The sequence below is a fragment of the Pinus tabuliformis genome, chromosome 8, assembly GCF_031772625.1.
Source record: "Pinus tabuliformis cultivar Carrire ecotype Pingquan chromosome 8, CPIR1, whole genome shotgun sequence".
NCBI classification, from domain to species: Eukaryota; Viridiplantae; Streptophyta; class Pinopsida; order Pinales; family Pinaceae; genus Pinus; species Pinus tabuliformis.
In genome coordinates, this window is record NC_142294.1 from 1,437,312,752 (window position 1) to 1,437,333,023 (window position 20,272).

Sequence of the window (20,272 nt, forward strand, 5' to 3'; positions counted from 1 at the left end):
CCAACCTTGTATTAACTAGATATATCAAGGATCTAACCAATCGTTGATACATAGAGGGATCCATCAAATTTGACTTAGAGTTTGTTAGCTTCTTCAGGTTCGTCACCATGGAGTGGCCATGGACTTGTATTCCATCATCCCAAATCTCTGAAGGATCATAATAACATACTTCCCTTGTCCAAGGAAGATCTCACCTGGCTTCTGCCATACTTCTAATCCTAAGAAGTAGTGCATCAGGCCAAAATCCTCATCTCGAACTCAAAGGTCAACTCCCTCTTACACTGATGAATGAGATTCTCTGCTCCTATCAAAAACAAGTCATCAACGTATAGTAGCAAAATCATAGGCTCACCTCCAACAACCTTGTAGTATAGATTTGAATCAACGTCACTCTTGGTAAAACCAAGACTCATCAGGATTCCATTAATCTGAGAGTACCAAGCTCGAGGTACATGCTTGAGTCCATCTAAAGCTTTCTTCATTTTGCAAACATGAGCCCCCCTCTTATGTACCTTAAAACCTTGAGGTTGTTCTATGTAAACTTCTTCCTCAATCACTTCGTTGAGGAAAGCAGTTTTCACATCCATCTGATGCAATTTCCAACCTACAATACCATTCTAATAGAAGTGTACCTAGGCATCGGAGCAAATGTGTCTTCATAGTCCTCTCCCTCTTTTTGGTAGAAACCTGTTGCCCAAATCTCGCTTTGTACATGCCTATGTTGCCATCAACCGCATGCTTGATCTTGTATATCCATGTGGAAGTCACCACCGACTTCCGTTCAGGTCTCGACACAATTTCCCACGCATCATTTTTCATAATTGACTGATATTCCTTGAACATTACATCCTTCCAAACTTGTTGGCCTGCTACGTCCTCATAGTTGGATGGCTTAGAATCAACGATGTGACTCGTTAATGTTTCATATCATAAGTAATTCATAAGACATTTGCTTTCCTTGAAAGTGCCACAGGGACCTGCATGCCCTTCTGCATCCTGCAAACTTACAAAGTACTTTGAAGCCATGACGACCTCTTCTAGGATTCTAGAACAATGACCCTAGGTGGGTCCAGAGGTTCATTGGGTCTTATTGCCACACAATCTAGCAGGGGTCCTAGGAGGGGTACCTAAGGGACACCTAGTAGACCAAATGACAACAATGGGACAAAGACTAACTGTCACCTCAATTAGTGTCCCCTGCTCTTTATGAACTTTCACCGATGGGAGGAGTCCCGATACAAGGGAAATCACCTATAACGAGGTATAATGTGATTCCCAAAGCCCATTCAAAGGAGAGACTCAAATAATGGCTCAATTGATTCAAAGAGAAGCTAATGGTTCTCCAAGAAAGGCTTAATGAGGAAACCTAGACCTAAGAGGAAAGGTTACTCAAATGCAATGATACTCCTAGATCTAAGGCTTCCTAAGGAGGCAAGACCTCTCTAATGGCTTTGTAAGATAATTACCATGTAATGGCTATGTAAGCCCTTTAAGTTCCTTGATGTTGGTGTCATTGATTGTTGAACTTTGTTGATGTTGGTGGTATTGCTTATTGAACTCCTCTACCATGGCCTTAACTAAAATGTACCTTTCACTCAAAGGAAAATAATTGGTTAGGTATGCTAAGAATTTTCTACCATATTATAAGGTTGAGGAGATGAACCCTTCACTCAAACCAAAATCATTGGTTAGACATGTTAAACTTTTTCAGTTTCTACAATATTACAAGGACAAGCAATCCAAGTCTAAAGAATTTGAGCTAGATGATGTTTATGTAGCTCTTGTTGATGATCCCATTTCTAGTAGTGTTGAATCAATGATGAGTTTCATGAGTGATCATGTTGATTAGTGATTTGTAGTTTTCATGTCTAGTTTTGTTGCCACTACTACTACTATTGAGGTTGCAGAGGAGTCTGAGGAGTCCTTAGACTTTGAGCCAAATGATGTTTACGTAGCTCATGTTGATGATCCCATGTCTACTAGATGATTGATGTTATATGGTTTAATCTATGTTTTTATGCTTTTTATAACTAATTCATCATTCTACATACTTTTGTTGATATATATGCATCAAAATTTATAAAAATATATATTATATAAAATTTGCTCCCAACTGTGAAGCCTCTGAAAATTGTCGCTCCTCGCTCCCGCTTTTGCTTCCGCTCCCACTTCCAGGTAGCCTAGCCTCAGGGGCAATGTCTCCTTTAGCCATAGAGCAACTCAAAGGCCCTTAGATTAGGTCTTAATAGAATTTTCCCCTCAAAATCGATACGCTAGCCCTCAGGGAAGCTCAAAACACTTCAGCAAATTCATCTATCACAGGACCTTGGATCTACCTCTTGCTTGACCCTAGTATTCTCGATCTACCTTAGGAGTAAGCATAGAGTAAATTTGCATGCCTTAGTTGGGGTTTTGTTTCAGAATTTCATTAATGTTTGGCCTCTAGATCAACTCACCTAGCCACAAAAATGCACTTGGGTTCCCTTGCTTCAAGTGGACTTGCCTTAGAGAGAATTCACTTGCCTTGACAAATCTTTCTTAAACTGTAACTTTTCCTTCAACAACCTGTGCTAGAACAAAGTAGAAAATAGGAAAATAATGGAAAAGTCACTTTATCAACTAAGGTGGAATCTTTCACCACTGAAATTGATAGGAGAGAAGGGGTCAGTTTATCAACTAGGGTGGACTCTTTCACCACCGAAATTGATAGGAGAGAAGGGGTCTTAAAACCTTCAGAGCCTCAGGCTCAAAGAAAAACAGAGATAATGATCCAATTCAATGATGATCCAAATGAATCTAGCCCTCTTGTATTTATATATTTCTTTGAGGGAATCTTTCTCCTTAATTGATTGAGTGAGATTCACTCAACACCCCAACCTTGGGTTTCTTTTCCCAGCTACCCTAAAATTCGCCCTCTGCTACCCAAACATTGGGTATTTTGAGGTTTTACCCTTTATCAAGGACTATAGCCTATGGGGATCAATAAGCTACGTTGTCTCTTGGGAAATTAATTTCTCAGGGACATTACACAAATGTTGTTGATGGTATACAATCCTACAAGGGCATCATACATTTGTTTTGATGCTTCCAACCCTGAAACATATGGAATCAAGTGATCTCTGATGGATTCAACAAGAATACTCTTGGTTGTGATTTCAGACTTCTTATACCTTTCTTTTCCTTCATTATCCCATGGTTTAGTAACCTTTCCTTTCACATACTCCATAACATCATTCTCTTCAAGAATGAGATCAATCCTTGTATTCTAAGCCCTAAAATTTGCATCTCCTTCCAAATTATTCTCTAGCTTAGTAGATGAACCCATGGTCAAATATTTGGTCACAAATTAGACTGCAAAAGTAGGTGTCCTCAAGAGTGATGTCAATGCCCTTTCCTTCACCAAAGCTCTGATACCATGTTGATTTTTCAAGTGCAATAAAGACAAGCACAATTTTCTGCTACAAATAATTACTTCCAATGATCATATTCTTACTTTAGCACATTCCAAATCATTAAGCAATTATACTTCATAAAATTTCAATCATAAATACAATAGAGTAGTAGAGGTCACAGTAGAATAAGCATGCACAAGAGACACAAAAATTTTACCGTGGGAAAACCCAACCTCTGAAGAAACCCAACAATCTTTTCTTAGGAGAAATTGTCTAATTCAACAAGTGTACAATTTGAATATCCCAATAAAACTTGGTCAAACTGACCAAACAAATCTGATAGGTCAAACTTGGTCAAAAGAGAGAATCTTATTCTTTTGTAATAGCCAGTCAAATTTGGTCGAACAAGTTGAATTTTGGCCTCTACAACTTCTAGTCAACTCTGGTCTAATAGGCCAAATTTTGGCCCCCGCAACTACCTCAAAAATTTAAGTGAACTGTCACAAAATTTCAATCAATTGTCTCAGTGAAACTACGGTCAAATAGAACAACAAAAGATTTGGTTAACACGGGTCATACAACCTAGAAAATCCATAGTCAACATTGATCAAAGCAAGTCAAAATTTTGGTCAGCTTTACTGGTCTTTACTCTCTCCTTCGCACGTGTGGACAAAAAACAAAACAATAGATGATCCGAATTGATGCGAAATGGAGGAGGTCGATTGGTCAATATATAGAGATCAAATGAGGAGGGTTTTGACCAAGGGTCAAATGCATTTGTATGGTGGGACCGACCTGAACTTCAAAAACAATATTTTAATTTCCTTTGACTTTGTTGACTTGAATACCAACCTTAGCTACAAAAACTCAACAAATTTTATAGAGGAGATGTTAGAGCCATAAAAGATTCAACACATTTGGGTGAAAATTTTAGTGAAACTCTAATTCTACAAGAAATACAAGATGGGTGAATATACTTAAATAAATTTGCTCAAAATTGCCATTGATTCACCATTTATCATCGAAAAGAAAAATCCTTTCAATCACAATATCCTCCCCAAGACAATTTGCTCAACTTGAAATATCCATATCCAATTTTACGAGAGAAATCATAGAAAATTTTAGCCTAGCTATGGGATTTCTCCCCCAAAACTCCATGCGAAAATGCGAGGAAGTGCACCCTTATTTATAGAAGAGGTGCTCATCTTTCCTCACATTAAAATATTAATTTTCTAAACCAAAATCCCCCGTAGTCTATGGAGGTGAAAAAGGCCCTCTTCAACATTTAATTGTTTTAAATTACATAAAATAAAGGAAATTATGCCACATGTACAAAATCTAAGGGGCATGAGCCCTCAAAATTGATCCATCTCCACAAATGAAGGGGCGTGAGTGGGTCTTTGAAGTCGCATCTAGCCTCCAAAGGCCCTTTGGTGTTTAAAAATACTTTAATTAATCTTCAAACCTGCCATGTAAACTTCTAAAACGAGCACACAAGCCCCTAAGGTGTATGACCTCTCCTCGAAGTATGGAAAGAAAGCCCCATATTGGCCTTCAAAGGCCCCTTCAACAATGATTCTCCACAACATATAGGTGTCCAAAGAAACCTCCCAAAATGTTCTAATCAAGCTAATCATACCCCTTTCAGGAAGATATATTGAGCCCCAAATTGTAACATTCAACCTTCAATGCTCTTCAAGTTTCGCTTGCTCCACAGGTCATGTAGGCCAAGTCCTAAGTCCTATTTTAGTAGTGGTATCAAAGGCTTCATAGTGGGCACATCCAATTTTATAAGCTCCCAGCTTTCATCCACCTTAAGGTTTATCCAAGTGAGCCCATGGGAATTCAAATGAGACAAATCTACCCCCAACTTAGTAAGAAAACCAACAATGAGATAAACACCCTTTTCTTCACTACAAATGACCACCAAATGAATCATAATTTGTGCAAATAAGGGTTGGACCTATCGTTTACAATCATTTAAAGTGGCATACAAGCTAAATATTAGGTCGGCCATGCACCAATTCATGTTTTTAGATTAACTCAAGTTAATTTATTGTAGTTTGGCCCTAGCCTTTAATTAAAGCCAACACCTTGACCCATATATATATATATATATATATATATAGAGAGAGAGAGAGAGAGAGTTACTTCCCTTCGACCCTTCCTATTCTTCTTAAAAGATTATTGCTATGGGCACTCTGACTATCCCTACAAATTTGGATATGGAAGAATGCTACATGAGACTCTATTGGCAATGTTGAAAATCCGTCAACCAAGGGGGTCTCCCCAATGTGAAGTCCCAATTAGAGCTCACACCATTTGGAATAGGAGCCCCATCCCAGATATCGGCCTGACTGCCATATATTCTTATAGGTTTGCCTTGGCTACAAAGTTCGGCACAAGAGAGTTATGCACAGGTAATCTCAAATCAACAAGTGAGTATGCTAAGTGAGTGTTCAATTGTATGTGTGTAATCTCAGATCTGTCTAACATCCAGCGGATAAGTCCACAAGGATGCGACAGTTATAGCCACCATTACAACACATTCTCAATTAGATAAGCACTAAAATAACCGAAATAGTTAAACTACTTTAGTACAGGTGAAAACAAAAATGAATCATAAATGTTCACAGAACAGTCTTACAAATATTCACAATCCATGCATGAAAACGTGCTAACGTGAGAACATGAATCATAAATGTTCACAAAACAATCTTACAAATATTCACAATCCATGCATGAAAACGTGTCGACCATTAGGCTTCAAGTATTAAGTAAAAGTCACAAGACACATGTATACATCGAACACCACTAGCCCCAATAGTGGAGCGTTGGAGCCACTCCTTGCTCCCCAAAAGAACTAGCTTGTCTCTCTAATGCCTTGCCAGAGGAGCCAAGGTGAAAATTCCTTTGCTCATACAATGAGGGTGTATATATAACCAAGAGGTGATGCTTCACCTTCCTTGTGACTCTTTGACTACCCCCATGACTGTTTGACTTCCTATGACTTTTCGACTTTACATGACTCTTCATATTCTGAATGTGTCCTTTGGACTTCCACTTTACAATACATTTTGAATAGATAATTACATAATCCACAATAATGATGTGGCATATGATGACTCGTGACAAGACATGACATGACACTGATGACATGGATTGCATGATGATGTGGTAGTGCCAAGTTGTCCTTCTTGCTGCTTCTTTCTTTCTGTCTTCAATAAGAGATGTATCCAATGCTTCATCTTCATGAGAGATATGCTTTTTTCTTCATATCTACCCTCCAAAGGGTTGTGAATCAAATGGAGTCTTCATGCAGTCCTGATCTTTGGTCTTCTCTCATAATCCAGTGTTCCTTCGTCTTCTTGTCTGATGATCATCTTATCTCCTCAACTCCTTTTGTGTCTTCTAGCATGTCCTCCTTCTCCATCTCCTTCTTCATCATCTTGCGATAGCATGATAGAGTTCCTGCATCTGCAATCCACTCATGACAAGATGACATCAGTTCAATAAACCCCTAGTCTAAGATGCTGCACGATGATCCACTGACTGAGCCAGAATTGTTGAGAAATCTAGGGCATTCAAAGTTAACAATTTCTCTGCTTGATAATTGCTTGTGATGCACTTTTACTTCTTTATCTTATAGTCTTTTCTTTGTTAGCTTATTAATGTGTTCTTTCATCAAGACAATTACCACAATGCATAAAAGACAAGTGACACAGTATGTAGGCTTCTTCGGCCAGGGCCAAAACCTCTCGCCTCTTGAGATGAAAACCCGATCAAAATTCTTCTTCTAGATCTTCAATTGATAAGTACTAAGATCATGACACAGACCCTTGACTCTATTATCCTCTCAAGAATTTTGTCACTAACCTTGATGCTCTGCCTCTTCCTTCCTTTGCCTTTCTTCTTGATCTAGAAATGTTCTCTTCGGCTCCTTCTAGAGAAACTTGGTCTTTATCCTTCTCACTACTCCTTCTCGGCTTTCCCTAGAGAATCTCGGTCTCTAGGTATTTACTTTGATTTCTCAGAAGAATCCTTCTCTTGTTGCCCTAGAAGAAACTTCGCTGCCCTAACTTCACACTGCCCAGAAGAAACTTTATTGCACTAACTTCGCACTGCCCAAAAGAAACTTCGCACTGCCCAAAAGAAACCGCACTACCCAAAAGAAAGACTCCCAAAAGAAACTTCGCTATACCCAAAAGATAGTCTCCTAGAAGAAACTTTGCACTTCCCTTTGCTGCTCCTTCACTGCACTCCTTTTCACCCTTTCTTCACACTTCTTTCTAGACCAAATTCAGATCAAACTTCTTGCTTCAAATGGAGGCCAAGTTAGGATATTTATACACCTCTTCACTAGGTCTTGGGGCCTACTTGACAACTGGAGTTAGGCCGACATCATCTTGAGAGTTCCTTCATCGTTTGTAGGCCGACTTGAAGGGGTTAGGTGACAAGTTCTTGGAGGTACCTTTACATAGACAAGATGACCTTTTGCAAAATGTAACATGACTTCATTTACATGACAATGACTTAACATTTATGAATAGATGACAAATAAATCCTAAAGACTCTCAATGAGTCTTGACTCGAAAACAAAATCCCTTGCTCATGAAACCCATGAAGCAAGTCAATATAATAATCTTTCTTATTTACATCTCATTACATAAAATCATAATTACACGTCATTATGAAGATCGAACCTACTTACACTTTTCAACAAGAACTGGGTGTCAAGCTGAGGGAGAGGCTTAATGATTGTGCAATTGCGTAGCTCAAGCAGTCAAGGGTCAGGCTTGAGCCATGAGACTGCACAATGCAATGTGTAGGCTTGGACTGAGCAAAAGGATTGTGTAGTTGGGGAGCTCAAGAAGCCAGGCTGAGGGCTTGAACACTGATTTTTCCCATTGTGTAGTTCTGAAAGACAGAGGAGGCCAGGTGATTGCACAATTGCATAGTTCAAGAGCTCAAGGCTGAGGCTTGAGCCTTGATATTGCACAATCACTTGGGCTCCTTTGTCTTCCAGAACTGCGCGATGGGAAAAATCAGTGTTCAAGCCCTTAGCCTGGCTCCCTCAGCTCCCCAACTGTGCAATCCCTTTGCTCAATCCAAGCCTGAACTACGCATTGCGCAGTCTCAAGGCTCAAGCTTGACCCTTGACCAGCTCAGGCTGAATTGTGCAAGCAGATTGCATAGTTTTGAGGCTCAGTGAGTAAGGTTGTAGGATTTTGATCTGTTTCTGTCAACTGCGCAGTTCTGGGAGGCATAGAAGACCTGGTGACTACGTAGTTGCGCAGTTATGGGAGGCAGAGCAGCCCTGGTGATTGCACAGTTCAAGAGATCAGGGCTGAGGCTTGAGGTCAGAGACTACGTAGTGCGTAGTTGGGGCCAAGATGGAGGGCTCAATTTTGGAGGCCAAGGCTTGGGCTTGAGCACTGAAACTGTGCAGTGCGCAGTCTTGGAAGGCAGGAACTGCGCATTGCGAAGTCTCAAGAGGTAGGATTGTAGCTTGAGGGTTGGGATTGCGCAATGCGCAGTTCAGGAAGGCTGGATGAGGCTAAGTTGCTGGGAATTTTTTGAAATTTGGCTAAGTGTGGGATCAGTGAAACTAATGTGAATAGTGATAGGAATTAACTGTGATCACACACTTAGAGTGCTTGATGACACAACATAGATCATCCGATACCTGAGTCACATGACACGAGGACACGAGACATGGAGGACATGTAAATACGAGTATTCGACATGAGATACCGCGACACCGGAAATAGGACACGAGGGACAAATTATATATATATATATATATATATATATATATATATATATATATATATATATACTGAAATATAGTTCTTGATCCATATTAAGTTACTGATCCATATTAAATTGCCGAAATATACTATTAGTTTATTTATTTACTACATCAATGATGTTCATTGCTCACAGTTCAATGTTCATTCTTGAATCTTCATGTTATTAACTTATTAAACAGATTGAGAACCAAATCAAGGATCTCAACAGGGGCATTCTGCATATTGCACATATGACATCAGGCACTGATATTTTCTTTCTCGGCAGTTCTAGATCTCTTGTTGACTAGTATATGAATCTGACTTCCTCAAGTTGCACATCTTGGAAAATGTGGGCAATTGCAAGACAAACTCAACTAGGTAGAGCCCTATATATTTAAGTCAACTCTCTATAGCCATTGAAATTTGCAATTAAAACAATACAATGGCTATATATGCATGCTTTCTTCATTGGGCAAACTTGGAGATATGCAGGGAGTCAAAAATTGTTTTGAAGAGTGGGAATTCGATGGCCTAAGTTATGATATCAGAGTGCCCAATGTACTAATTGATTCCTATACCACAAAAGGAATGATTGAAAAGGCAGGCCACAAAGTCTTTATTGAACATGTTTTAGAAAAAGGAGGAAAACCAAATTTCAAAACATGGGAAATGTTTGTGGATGGATATTTAGGGAATAAGCAAATGAATCGAGCTATAGAGACCATGAAGAAAGATTTCAAAAGTTAAAAATCGTGAATGTCAGCTGACACATGAAAAGGCTCTTGAATACATTGGTACAAATTATATAGGTATGGGCGTATGGAATACAAGAAAATGCTGACTTGGCCCCCACATGCTCAAAAACAAGAAATTTAAGCCCAAACCACGAGCTCCAAACCATGAACGCTATTATCCAGGACCTAGGTTGATGTGAAGTTGACAGTTGGGAATCGCTAAAGGAACTTCCAACACAACACAACCACGACTCCAAAAAGCAAACAATGACCAAGTTCCAACACACCAATGACTCCAGCGAGCTTCGACGACGAAAAATGACCGAAAAAACCAAAAAAATGAACCATGCGCGGGATTTATGAGTGACTTTTTGTTGAACACATAACATTTTTTCCACGTCGAAAACGCGTGTCACAATTGGAGGACATGATTAAAAACGTTTTGGACACGTTTTAGGTCGTATTTCGTGTCCGACATGTGAAATACGAGGCATGTGACCCTAAGGGACATGTCCTGAGACTTAGTCCGGAACACATTAACAACATACTTTCCTCAGTGTGACAACCTTGATGACAACTTACGATAAGTGCAACACTAAAGATACACTTTGCGACAACCGCTACGAAACTTGTGTGACATTGCTTAAAACATTGGAAATGAGTGCGGCAGAGGTTTACATGGTAAGATCGACTCATTTATACAAGGAGAACCTCTTGAAACCACCGAAACAAGCTTATGTACATTGTGCAACACTTAACATGCCAGAAGACGACAAATGCTAAAGTGCGGACGACACTTGCGATATGCGAATGACGGTGAAAGAAACACATGCCAGAGCGAAGATAACATGAAAACGACACTAATTAGAGTGAAAGCAAGCAAAAGCGATAGCTAAAAACATGAAAACGACACTTGCGAAAACAAAGGTGCGCGAAAGCGACAGTTTGTAAAACTCACCGGAATAGAAGTACAAACGCAGTTGGAAGTGAGAAACTATCAATGTCAGTGCACACTGACTGTCGACACGGATTAGACATCGGATAGGCATAGTCTTGATGGACTATGCTATGCTTGTTCAAGCTTGCGTAAAAGAATGCGCTCATGAACTTGTTGCAGATTGAGCATGTGTGAGAAAGTACCCTTGACACTTCTAATCCAAGAAGGGAGCTCAAAAACATCAACTAACCAAGAAGTGACTACTGAACGACTGATCGCAAGATCCACAGTAGGCTCCAAAATTTGCGTGCAAGCAAAATTCTGGAGGGTGTTTGTCGCAGCGACAACAGTATCCTTGCTCAATACTTTATAAAGAGCCCAAGTTGAACTTTAGATCTATTGTACATAACTTCAATTTTTGATAAAGGGTAATATCAGCCAGAGTATTTTGTCATGTTGCTTTGCACTAAAAGTTGCCTTGTATATGGCCTTTGTGAATTAGAAGATGTCAATCAAGTGTTTCTACATGATAGTTGGCATTCCTCAAACGAGCGACCAATTTCTCCAAATATCCAGTTGTCTGACATTTGATGGTATTATATGTATATATCAACACTAAATTCACATCTTTTAGACTTATTCTTATCAGAGTATATATGATAAACCTGCTATAGATTAGAACTCTTTCCTTCTCAAATGCAGATTATCAAATATCTTTGAGACCTCCCCTTGGGGTATGGATAATTGCTTTGCATTTAGGGAAGCATTCTAAAGGGGGAAATAGACTAGTCTCCAAACATTTTCCCCTAATGATGTGTTATATGCATAGGTTTCACCAATAGCTATGATTTGCTTCATCATCAGTTGCACCATTTTGAATCCCATAGATCTCATTCTAATATATGGACTGGCATCATCTAGCCCCACCTTTGTCGTAAGAGTTGTTCTCAACATGCCCATGCCAGTAGAATTCCATCTTTGAGGCATCTTAAACACTTCTGAAGTAGAAGTGTTCTTCATCTTCATCAAATGTCATCTTGCAACCTGGTTTATTAGATATGTAGCTTCTTTGCATTCCTGTTGGTAGCTTGGAAAGGTACTTGTGCATAGGCCTAAGTGTCTAGGCATGCAAGAAGTCGCCTATTAGCACTTGGACCTTAGAAAATTACTTTAGTGATTAAAGTAATCTCTTATATAAGAGAAAAGTGAGTTAATCTAATCTAATGCAAGGTTATTTGCATTAGTGAATTAGATGAATCTTAACCATTGATCTAAAGTGAGGTGAGATCTAATATTAGTTGTCAATCACTTTGGATATTAGGGTTGTGGATTCGGTCATAACTTAAGCCTATAAAATAAGGGCTAGGCCAAGGGAGAAGACACGACACACACAAGCACAAAGCATTGAGAGAAGCATCTTAGTGGTGAGTGGAGAAGGACTTCCTACTCAAGTGTGCGAAGTCTGAGGAAGGTGCAAAGGGGGCAGCAAGGAGATCTAGATCAACCAAGTCTAGGGCTTGATCAACTAGACCATATCAAGATTTAGTTGAATTGAGGCTTCTGTGATCCATAATATTTGAAAGAATAACTTCGGCGTAAATCACATGTAGACATACATTTGTCGACGCGTTTCGAACCAACTAGTGTGGTTCATCGTCAGGACAAGTTGGTTCGAAACGCGTCGACAAATGTATGTCTACATGTGACTTACGCCGAAGTTATTCTTTCACATATCAAGATTGTTGTATCTATTTTCCTCAATTTGGGCCATTTTCCCAATAAGGGAGCCTAAGTAGGTTTTGATTAATTAAATGAAGAATTGTTGATTGAGCAAATAGTTTGTGTGTGCATCTGTGAGATTGGTTAATTATTTATCGCTTCCGCTAAATATTTTGTTTAAGTTAAAACCTTAGCCATGTTTTTACTTAGTAGATCTAAATCTGCTAAGAACTAATTGTTGGGATTGCTAGGGTTTGAAATTTAACACTCTGAAGATATCCTGGAGAAGTTCACCACTTCAAAGCCATGAACTACATTACTCTGACTATTCATTAATGAATGTTCAAAACATTGTCATCTTCAATGTCCTATCATAGCTTCGAAGTATCTTCAGGACACCCTTATGGTTACCCTACAAGATTGTGGGTAACAATTACCATTTTGAGGCAAGAAACTATTTTACTTATGTCTCCTCATGGGATAATTGAGTGGTTGGAACAATAGGATGTTATCCCCCCACCCAGTTTCAAACCCCATGAGGGGACATCTTAGGCTGCTTGTGATAATGCTCAAAGAGTAAGCTCTCGTACCGTCATGGATTATCGGCTCTTGCTAAGTCATATATTCTTGGTATATCTGGCTTACAAGTTGTTGGATATGCTCTTAGTGTTATAGTGGCAGCTGCTAGGTTTGATCTTGGGCCTCACCCAGATTACTCTAACGAGTTACCAATTCACCACGTTAAAAAAGAAAAGAAAAACTGTTATACTTATGAAAAGGAATTGTATGCTTTGGTTCAAAGTGTGAAGAAGTGGAAACACTATTCGATGGGGAAAGGGACAATCACAAACCAATCAGCCTTTTGTATTATTTCCAATCACAAACCAAGCGACAATAGTCATCCACCCCTCTTCGGTCCAATTTCCTTTCCAACAACTGTAACCATGCTTAGCACTGAGTTCTAAGCTGAAAGTTATAGCTCTCTGAAGTTGCTACTTCTGTGTAGTTTCTACATTTTCTCGAGGCTCATATGCATGCATACATACATATAATAAAATCACAACCATCAAAATTTTTTAAACATAGTTTCTTTGATTCAACCCCTTGTGCATTGATACACTCCCTAAATGGAAATTCAACACCATTTCCAAGTAAATAAATTTATTAATGTCCAACTAATGACCACAAAAGTAGGTCAATGGGACTGAAGAAGAGCATAGTCAGTATGACTAAAATGTGGGAGTGCAAGTGCATCTCCTAAAAAATGCTAAAAATAACATATGGAGAGAAAGAAACCAGTGGTAGTGTTGTCATGACATGTATATAAGAAACCATGGTATAATACAAAGTACTCAATAGTTTGCAGCACGATACAAAATAATAATGGCCTGCTAAAAAGGAATGAGTGAGTGAGATGGTAAGGTTTGAGAATGGAGCTAGAGATGTTATCATCAAAATTTGGACATTTTTACTGATTTCAAGTTTTTTTCCTGATTCCTCCATAGTGCCAAACTTTGTAATCATGATTCACCCAATTAGCCATGGAACTGAGCTCTAACATTCAAGAGTTCCACTTTTTTTTGTAAGTTCGGCATTGGTGAGACTACCTCATGGTTATGTTCAAGAATAACACCCGAATAGGGCGGGAATTGAACCGGTGAATTAACATCTAGGAGTGCCTTAACAGTGCACCCGATCACCATCTATCCAAGACCCGTGGACAGAGTTACACTTATTAAAACAAGGATTCTCAATTACGACTATATATAGTTCTTCTTCCTCATGGACATTTTGCCAAACACATCTTGCAAACCACATTTCTACTCAATTTGCAATGGAGCAGAACTCAACAATCTGGAAGGTCTAAAAGAATCCAATTTTGGAATTGAGCCATCATACTAAGAATTGCCATTTTCAATAATACTTCCCCAATTATTCTCCCAAAGACATTTTGTCAAACACTTGACAAGCAGATTGCAATTTCTTCATATACAAGTTGACTTTTGGCCCATACGACTCCCCACTGCCATAACCAATAGCTCTGATAGCATATTCTAATGTACCCAATACTCTATGTGCTCTGTTAATGATATGGGGTACTTCTTGAACCACCAATTCACACCAACTTCTTGTGTTAATACCACAATCACAATATAATGTACACAATTGCATAATTAAGATGCAACCAGCATTCTTACATGTAATTAATGGACAATTACAATATAGAAGTAGAATAACATTGACCAGGACCGATTACCCTCTGCCCTTGAGTACAATTAGCCATATCAACACATAAAACACAGTTCTACTCATACATTGAATAAATATAGTTGATACATGGGCAATTGCAGCAACATTCTTATACATTTACAATGGCTTGCTTATACAAGTCTTTCACATACATACAATTTCATTATTGTCAAGATTATGCCCCCTTCTAGGAAGCCCACAAGGCCATTTACATCTATTTGATATGGCTGGAAACTAATATGCAAAACGTAGGCAGAATTAAGCCATTTGTATTACAGTAATAGCTGTGACAGTCTTCAAAACTGCATAAGATCTTCACCAGATAGCACAACATGTAATCCTGAGCACCAATGTCCACCTTTAGACTTGCGGCTTCAGTAGTGAGCACTTAATCATCAACACAACGCTCACCACAACCATTAGTTTCCAAAATATAAACAATATAAATCAATAGTTTAACTGTCATCAGTGGCACTTGGGGGAATAGCTCCATGGAAGCACTTTTCCACCCAGCCATAGGCACAGCTCAATTAGGTGCCAATACCATGCCAAGCTGTGAAACAATGGGAAACTTATTGAATAAGGCTATAGCTTCCTCACTAAGCCCAATTAATTATTTAAACCAAAGATTTTTCCACTTAGCCTAGGTTTATAACAACATATACAGCTAGGGGAATCACGATTCAACCCATTAATTTTACAACAATCCCACGTTGCAGCCTCTCCTTTTCCCTCAGCTTTGCAGAGCACAAGAAATAGGATACCCCTCAGTACTAAACTATTCCTTAGGCTATTCCACTACCCTCGAATGCTGCAATACAAGCTGACCAGGAAAATCTCCAAATCTGGAAACCAGGAAATCCCATCTATAGCAATTACAAATACAAACACTCACAAACATGGTTTTCCTCATACAGGCATACTAACCAAATTTATGGAAAACTTACCTCTAGGCACATAGTGCAATCTTAGCACTCAGAGCCAACATACCAACGTCATTTCAGCATACAGGAATGGTCTCACAACACACCAGCATGGTAGCATTCTCTTCCACAATTTAGCAGATGGGCGCCACACCCACCAGCACCTCTCTTGGTGTATGCACGTGGTCTCTCAGTATAGCCGCATGGAAACCTTCTCTATGTTTTCCCCCCAAGGAGAGATTGAATTACTTATTTTTCCCAAAAATGGAATGTATCCCTTGCCAAGGCTTTCATGAATATGACTTGCATGGAGACCACATGCCCACATTCATAGATCTTGGGAAGTAAACACAAGGTAAATAACATAAAGAGATATGAAGGCTTGGGAGCTAGACACTTGGCAACCTCATTAAAATATTATTTTATTGACCACCCTCTATTTCCCCCTCATTGTTGCATTGCCCCCATGCTACACCTGGGGAGATATAACCCCAAGTGCACCTTTTTATGTTATTATTATTTCTGTATGTAAATGCCAAGGTAATCAAATGTGAACAACTTACTCCCTTACAATATACTTCCTATTTATGTTCAATGCTTGTAGGGGGTATTACAAGTTTGAGTGGTTATATTATGGCAGGTGTATTCTAAACTATCCACGATTTAATGCAGCTACTAAGTGATATGTTGAAGAAGCAAGAAAGATCATTGGTCAAATTCCCAATGACTTAGTGACATTGGATTGGGTTGTTAAGTAATCCCCTATTTTCCATTAAATGGTGGAAATTTCCAGGGAAAAATATCAATACATCAAACTGCACTAGGCTACAAGCCTACAAGTATAGCATACCAAATACATGCATAATATATAAATCTGTAATCGGAAGACAAAGGGAAGAATTGAAACAAGGTTAAAGAAAATGCATTTCCATAAGGACACCCATTAATGTCTATAAAAGGGAAAACACTAACATGAGCAGTTACAGTCATGATAAGCAATTTTGGTACAGAAAGGCATGGTGTCACAATGTGGACCTGATTTTGTAAGAGGATGTTAAATGGGATAGTGCAACCGTTCTCTTGCAGGTGTTGAAAGTACAACATGGTGCCAAAGCAAAAGGCTTTTCTGATGTGCTGTATCTTGATGCAATCAACAACAAGTACCTTGAGGAAGTTTCCTCCTGCAACATCTTTGTGGTGAAGGTAGAACTTCTTTGCGATTTCTTTCTACATGCAACTTTAATTAAATAAATACTCTTAAGGTTTTCTGCTTTTAAGTTTAGTTGTGCATTTTCCTAGGAATCCTCATTATGCGTAATCATTATGCTAACGGCAGGGGTTATTTTAATTTTCAATTTTTCCTTTGATGTAACATGGATAAATTCTTGTGTGAAAGCTTCCCTTTGCCCTTCAAATGCAATAATTATTTTTGCATGAAATGGTAATTAGTGCTTACAGTTTCAATTTTTACTTTAACCTACATATCACAAAAATCTGAAATTCTAAGTGTTTGATCTTGTTATTTTTGTGTTGTTTTAGACTTTCTAGAAGAATTGATGACCTAAAATTGCTTGCCCATCTATAACCATACAAATCACTGATTCACGATGCAAGATATATAGATAATATCATTTTATCAATTGTTCCACGAATTACCAAAAGAGTAGGTCATAGAACTAGAGAGTACAATCATTTTGTAATGTCCCCAATTTCGATTTTTCCATTTGAGGAGATCAACGGAGATTTTGCGGGTGGTACTAAGCATAGCACAATTTTGAAATTCAGGAATTGGAGGCAATTTTGATATGTGAGGCATGAAAGACTTAGGAGAATAGAATAAATTTCAGCTTTGGTGGAATGTGGGGACCACAAAAAGGAGGCAATTCGACCCTTGGAGATAATTCGCACTTGTGGAGGAAAAGAGAGAAAGAAAGAAGGTGCGAGTTAGTGGAAAATGGGATCCACCAAGAGAAAGAGGACCAACTTCTATAAATAAGGCAAGAAGGCCTCCATTTGGTATCTTTTGACAATCTAACTTTTGAACACAAGTTTTCTTGAGTTGTTTATCCAAATAAACCTTTGTTGTTTAGCACAAGGAATTCCCAAGTGGGAATTCCACCTCTACCTTCGGTGAACCTCGAGTGTCACCCTAGGAGAGTATTTTGGAACTTTGTGGGGAGAGATTTGTTGGAGTTCATGCTAGTTCGAACTTCCAGGAGGACGCATGGACAAAAATCGAACCACTGAGCTGAGGGAGTTTCAAGGGGAATTCTGGCCAGTGAATTTAAGAGAAATTTCATTGAGGGTGGACCAACATTTTTGAAGAGTTTCGGGCTTGGAAGTTGCTGCTGCTGAGAGAGCCAAACTCACCATTTTAGGGTCTACATAGAAGTATTACTGGGCAGAATTTGTGGGGTTGGATTCATCTTATTTGTGTTGGGTTTTGGAAGGAATTTCACTCACATCTTCCAGGAGGAAATTTGTAGGGAAATCCTACAGCTAATTGAGAAGGAATTGGTGACATATCCAGCAGTTTGAATTGTGGGGGACGCAGAAATTGTCAAGGAGGGCGTAATTTGGGTAATTCTGGGAGGTCAGAATTAGCCCAAATCATTTCTGGGTTTTGTTGGACTAGCCTCAAGGAGTCTGCTCCTAATTTTGCATAATTTTTGGAGGATTTTTGGTGCCCCAAAATAGCATGATTATTTAGCAGCGAGTTAGGAGGAGTGAGCCTAAATTTTGGGTTCTGGGTGGTCGGTAGAATTTGCCAAAACCCTTTCTGGGTTTTTTTGGGTTTTGGCAAGGACCTCAAATCTGATTTTGCATAATTTTCGTGGCAGATTTGAGGGGTCAAATCAGGATCTCAACACAGCCAGTTGTGCAAAATTATACCGGGTCAACGCATATTTTTTTATAGATAAACTCTAGCAGTAGTTGGGCATTGGCATATCGATCACTTGAGGCTTGTAGCTTGCCTTGTGCAAGCCCAGGTGCACACTTTCTATTTCACATTGTACTCGAATAGTGTATATAATAAAATTTCCCATTTTTGGCGTGTTTGGGAGCATTTATGGGTTGTTGGTGTTTACTAAATTTTTTTATGATGTATTGTCTTGCATGTTTGTGCTATTATTGTAAATTTTTCCATTAGGAATATTACACATTTGAACAAACTATAGGAGTGCAAAAGAATACCCAAATGTAAAAAATAAAATCTATAAGAGACTAAGTAACACAACTAAGAAAAGATAGAGATCCACAATATATTAGGAGTAGATGGAAGACTAATACGGAAGAAGTATTCATTGAGAAGGCACCAATATATTGCTTGATTATGTCGTCTAGAGAGTGTCCAAGGTTAAGAGGGCTTGATTGGGTAACCTTGGGAGGAGCTCAAAAGAATTGAGGCCAAAAGAAAGAATCTAATAATGTGGGTCTAGGTGTGCAAATTTAACTATTGATCATGCTTGCACATAGAATGGATACACCTTCGTGCCCTCGACGAAATGTGTCATCCGCCCCTTGAATATGAGGTTGTACATAATCTCACTGAGCTAGTACACATTGTGTCCAACTTTGTATTGAAATGATGGTAAGATTCACTTGTTGTTACTCATCTTTATGGCCATGCACCCTTATTATTGTATTACTAGGTTATGATTTAGTAGTTGACCTAGTCAACATTATTTTAGAATATTTTAGGTGGATAAGGCTTACCTAGGCATTTATGTGGGCCCATAACCCCCTTATGGAGGAAGGCACCCCACCTCATAAGTTGTGTATAAACACACACCTTATGAGTCTTTTGTATCATCATCTTGGATTCATTAGTGATTGATTCTTTTGCCTAGGGGCACCATATCTCTTGTACTCTTGTTCACGGGTTCACTTCTCTTTATGTGATAATTCTATCCAAGGTTTATGTTGGATTAGGGTTTGTGGGAGTGTTTAATACATATCTATGAACTCTTTATCATTTCAACATGGTACAGAACTAGTGTGAACTCTTATCTCTCTATACAATGTTATTTTATGCATTAGGGTTGTTCCAACTCTAAAACTAAGGTTTTTCAACACTCTTTTTATGACAGCAATAGATTTCGAGGGTTATTTAGGCATGGTTGACAAATATAACTTGTTATCCGGCTATACACTTGTGTCCATATCCCGTCAATCACCTGTGAACTTTACAACAAAATCGATTACTCGTTAACTATATACTCAGACGACTATTGTTGATTGTATATATGGTTATCTTTTTCCCATCGACCACTCATCAATGATTCAATTATATGCAGAATCATTGTTCGTGGATTGCTCATCAACTATATACCTGTGTCTATTGCCTATGAAATACCCATTGACCAAATAGACAATTTCACTACTATAGAATCATCATGCCCAACATCTGATGCATTTATGCAAGTTAAGCCACATGTACAACAATGCATAACAACTAAAAAACACATGGAATGTGTGCCACATTTCATTAAGTTAACAATAATAATTAGCACGAGTAAATATG

The 20,272-nt window shown here is 38.7% G+C and overlaps 1 protein-coding gene and 1 pseudogene across 7 annotated transcripts in view; one reads left to right on the plus strand and one right to left on the minus strand.

Annotated features, from left to right (window-relative positions):
- The window catches only part of LOC149241084 (branched-chain-amino-acid aminotransferase 5, chloroplastic-like), a 172,119-nt gene that overhangs the window by 91,268 nt on the left and 60,579 nt on the right, over positions 1-20,272 (plus strand). For all 6 annotated transcript variants that reach the window (XM_089373868.1, XM_089373869.1, XM_089373870.1 and 3 more), the window contains exon 7: positions 16,834-16,950. In XM_089373868.1, the coding sequence (XP_089229994.1) occupies positions 16,834-16,950 (117 nt within the window). The remainder of the gene's footprint in view (positions 1-16,833; positions 16,951-20,272) is intronic.
- LOC149241085 (uncharacterized) overlaps positions 1-20,272 on the minus strand; it is a 150,750-nt pseudogene that overhangs the window by 10,306 nt on the left and 120,172 nt on the right. The gene's annotated exons all lie outside the window — the stretch shown is intronic.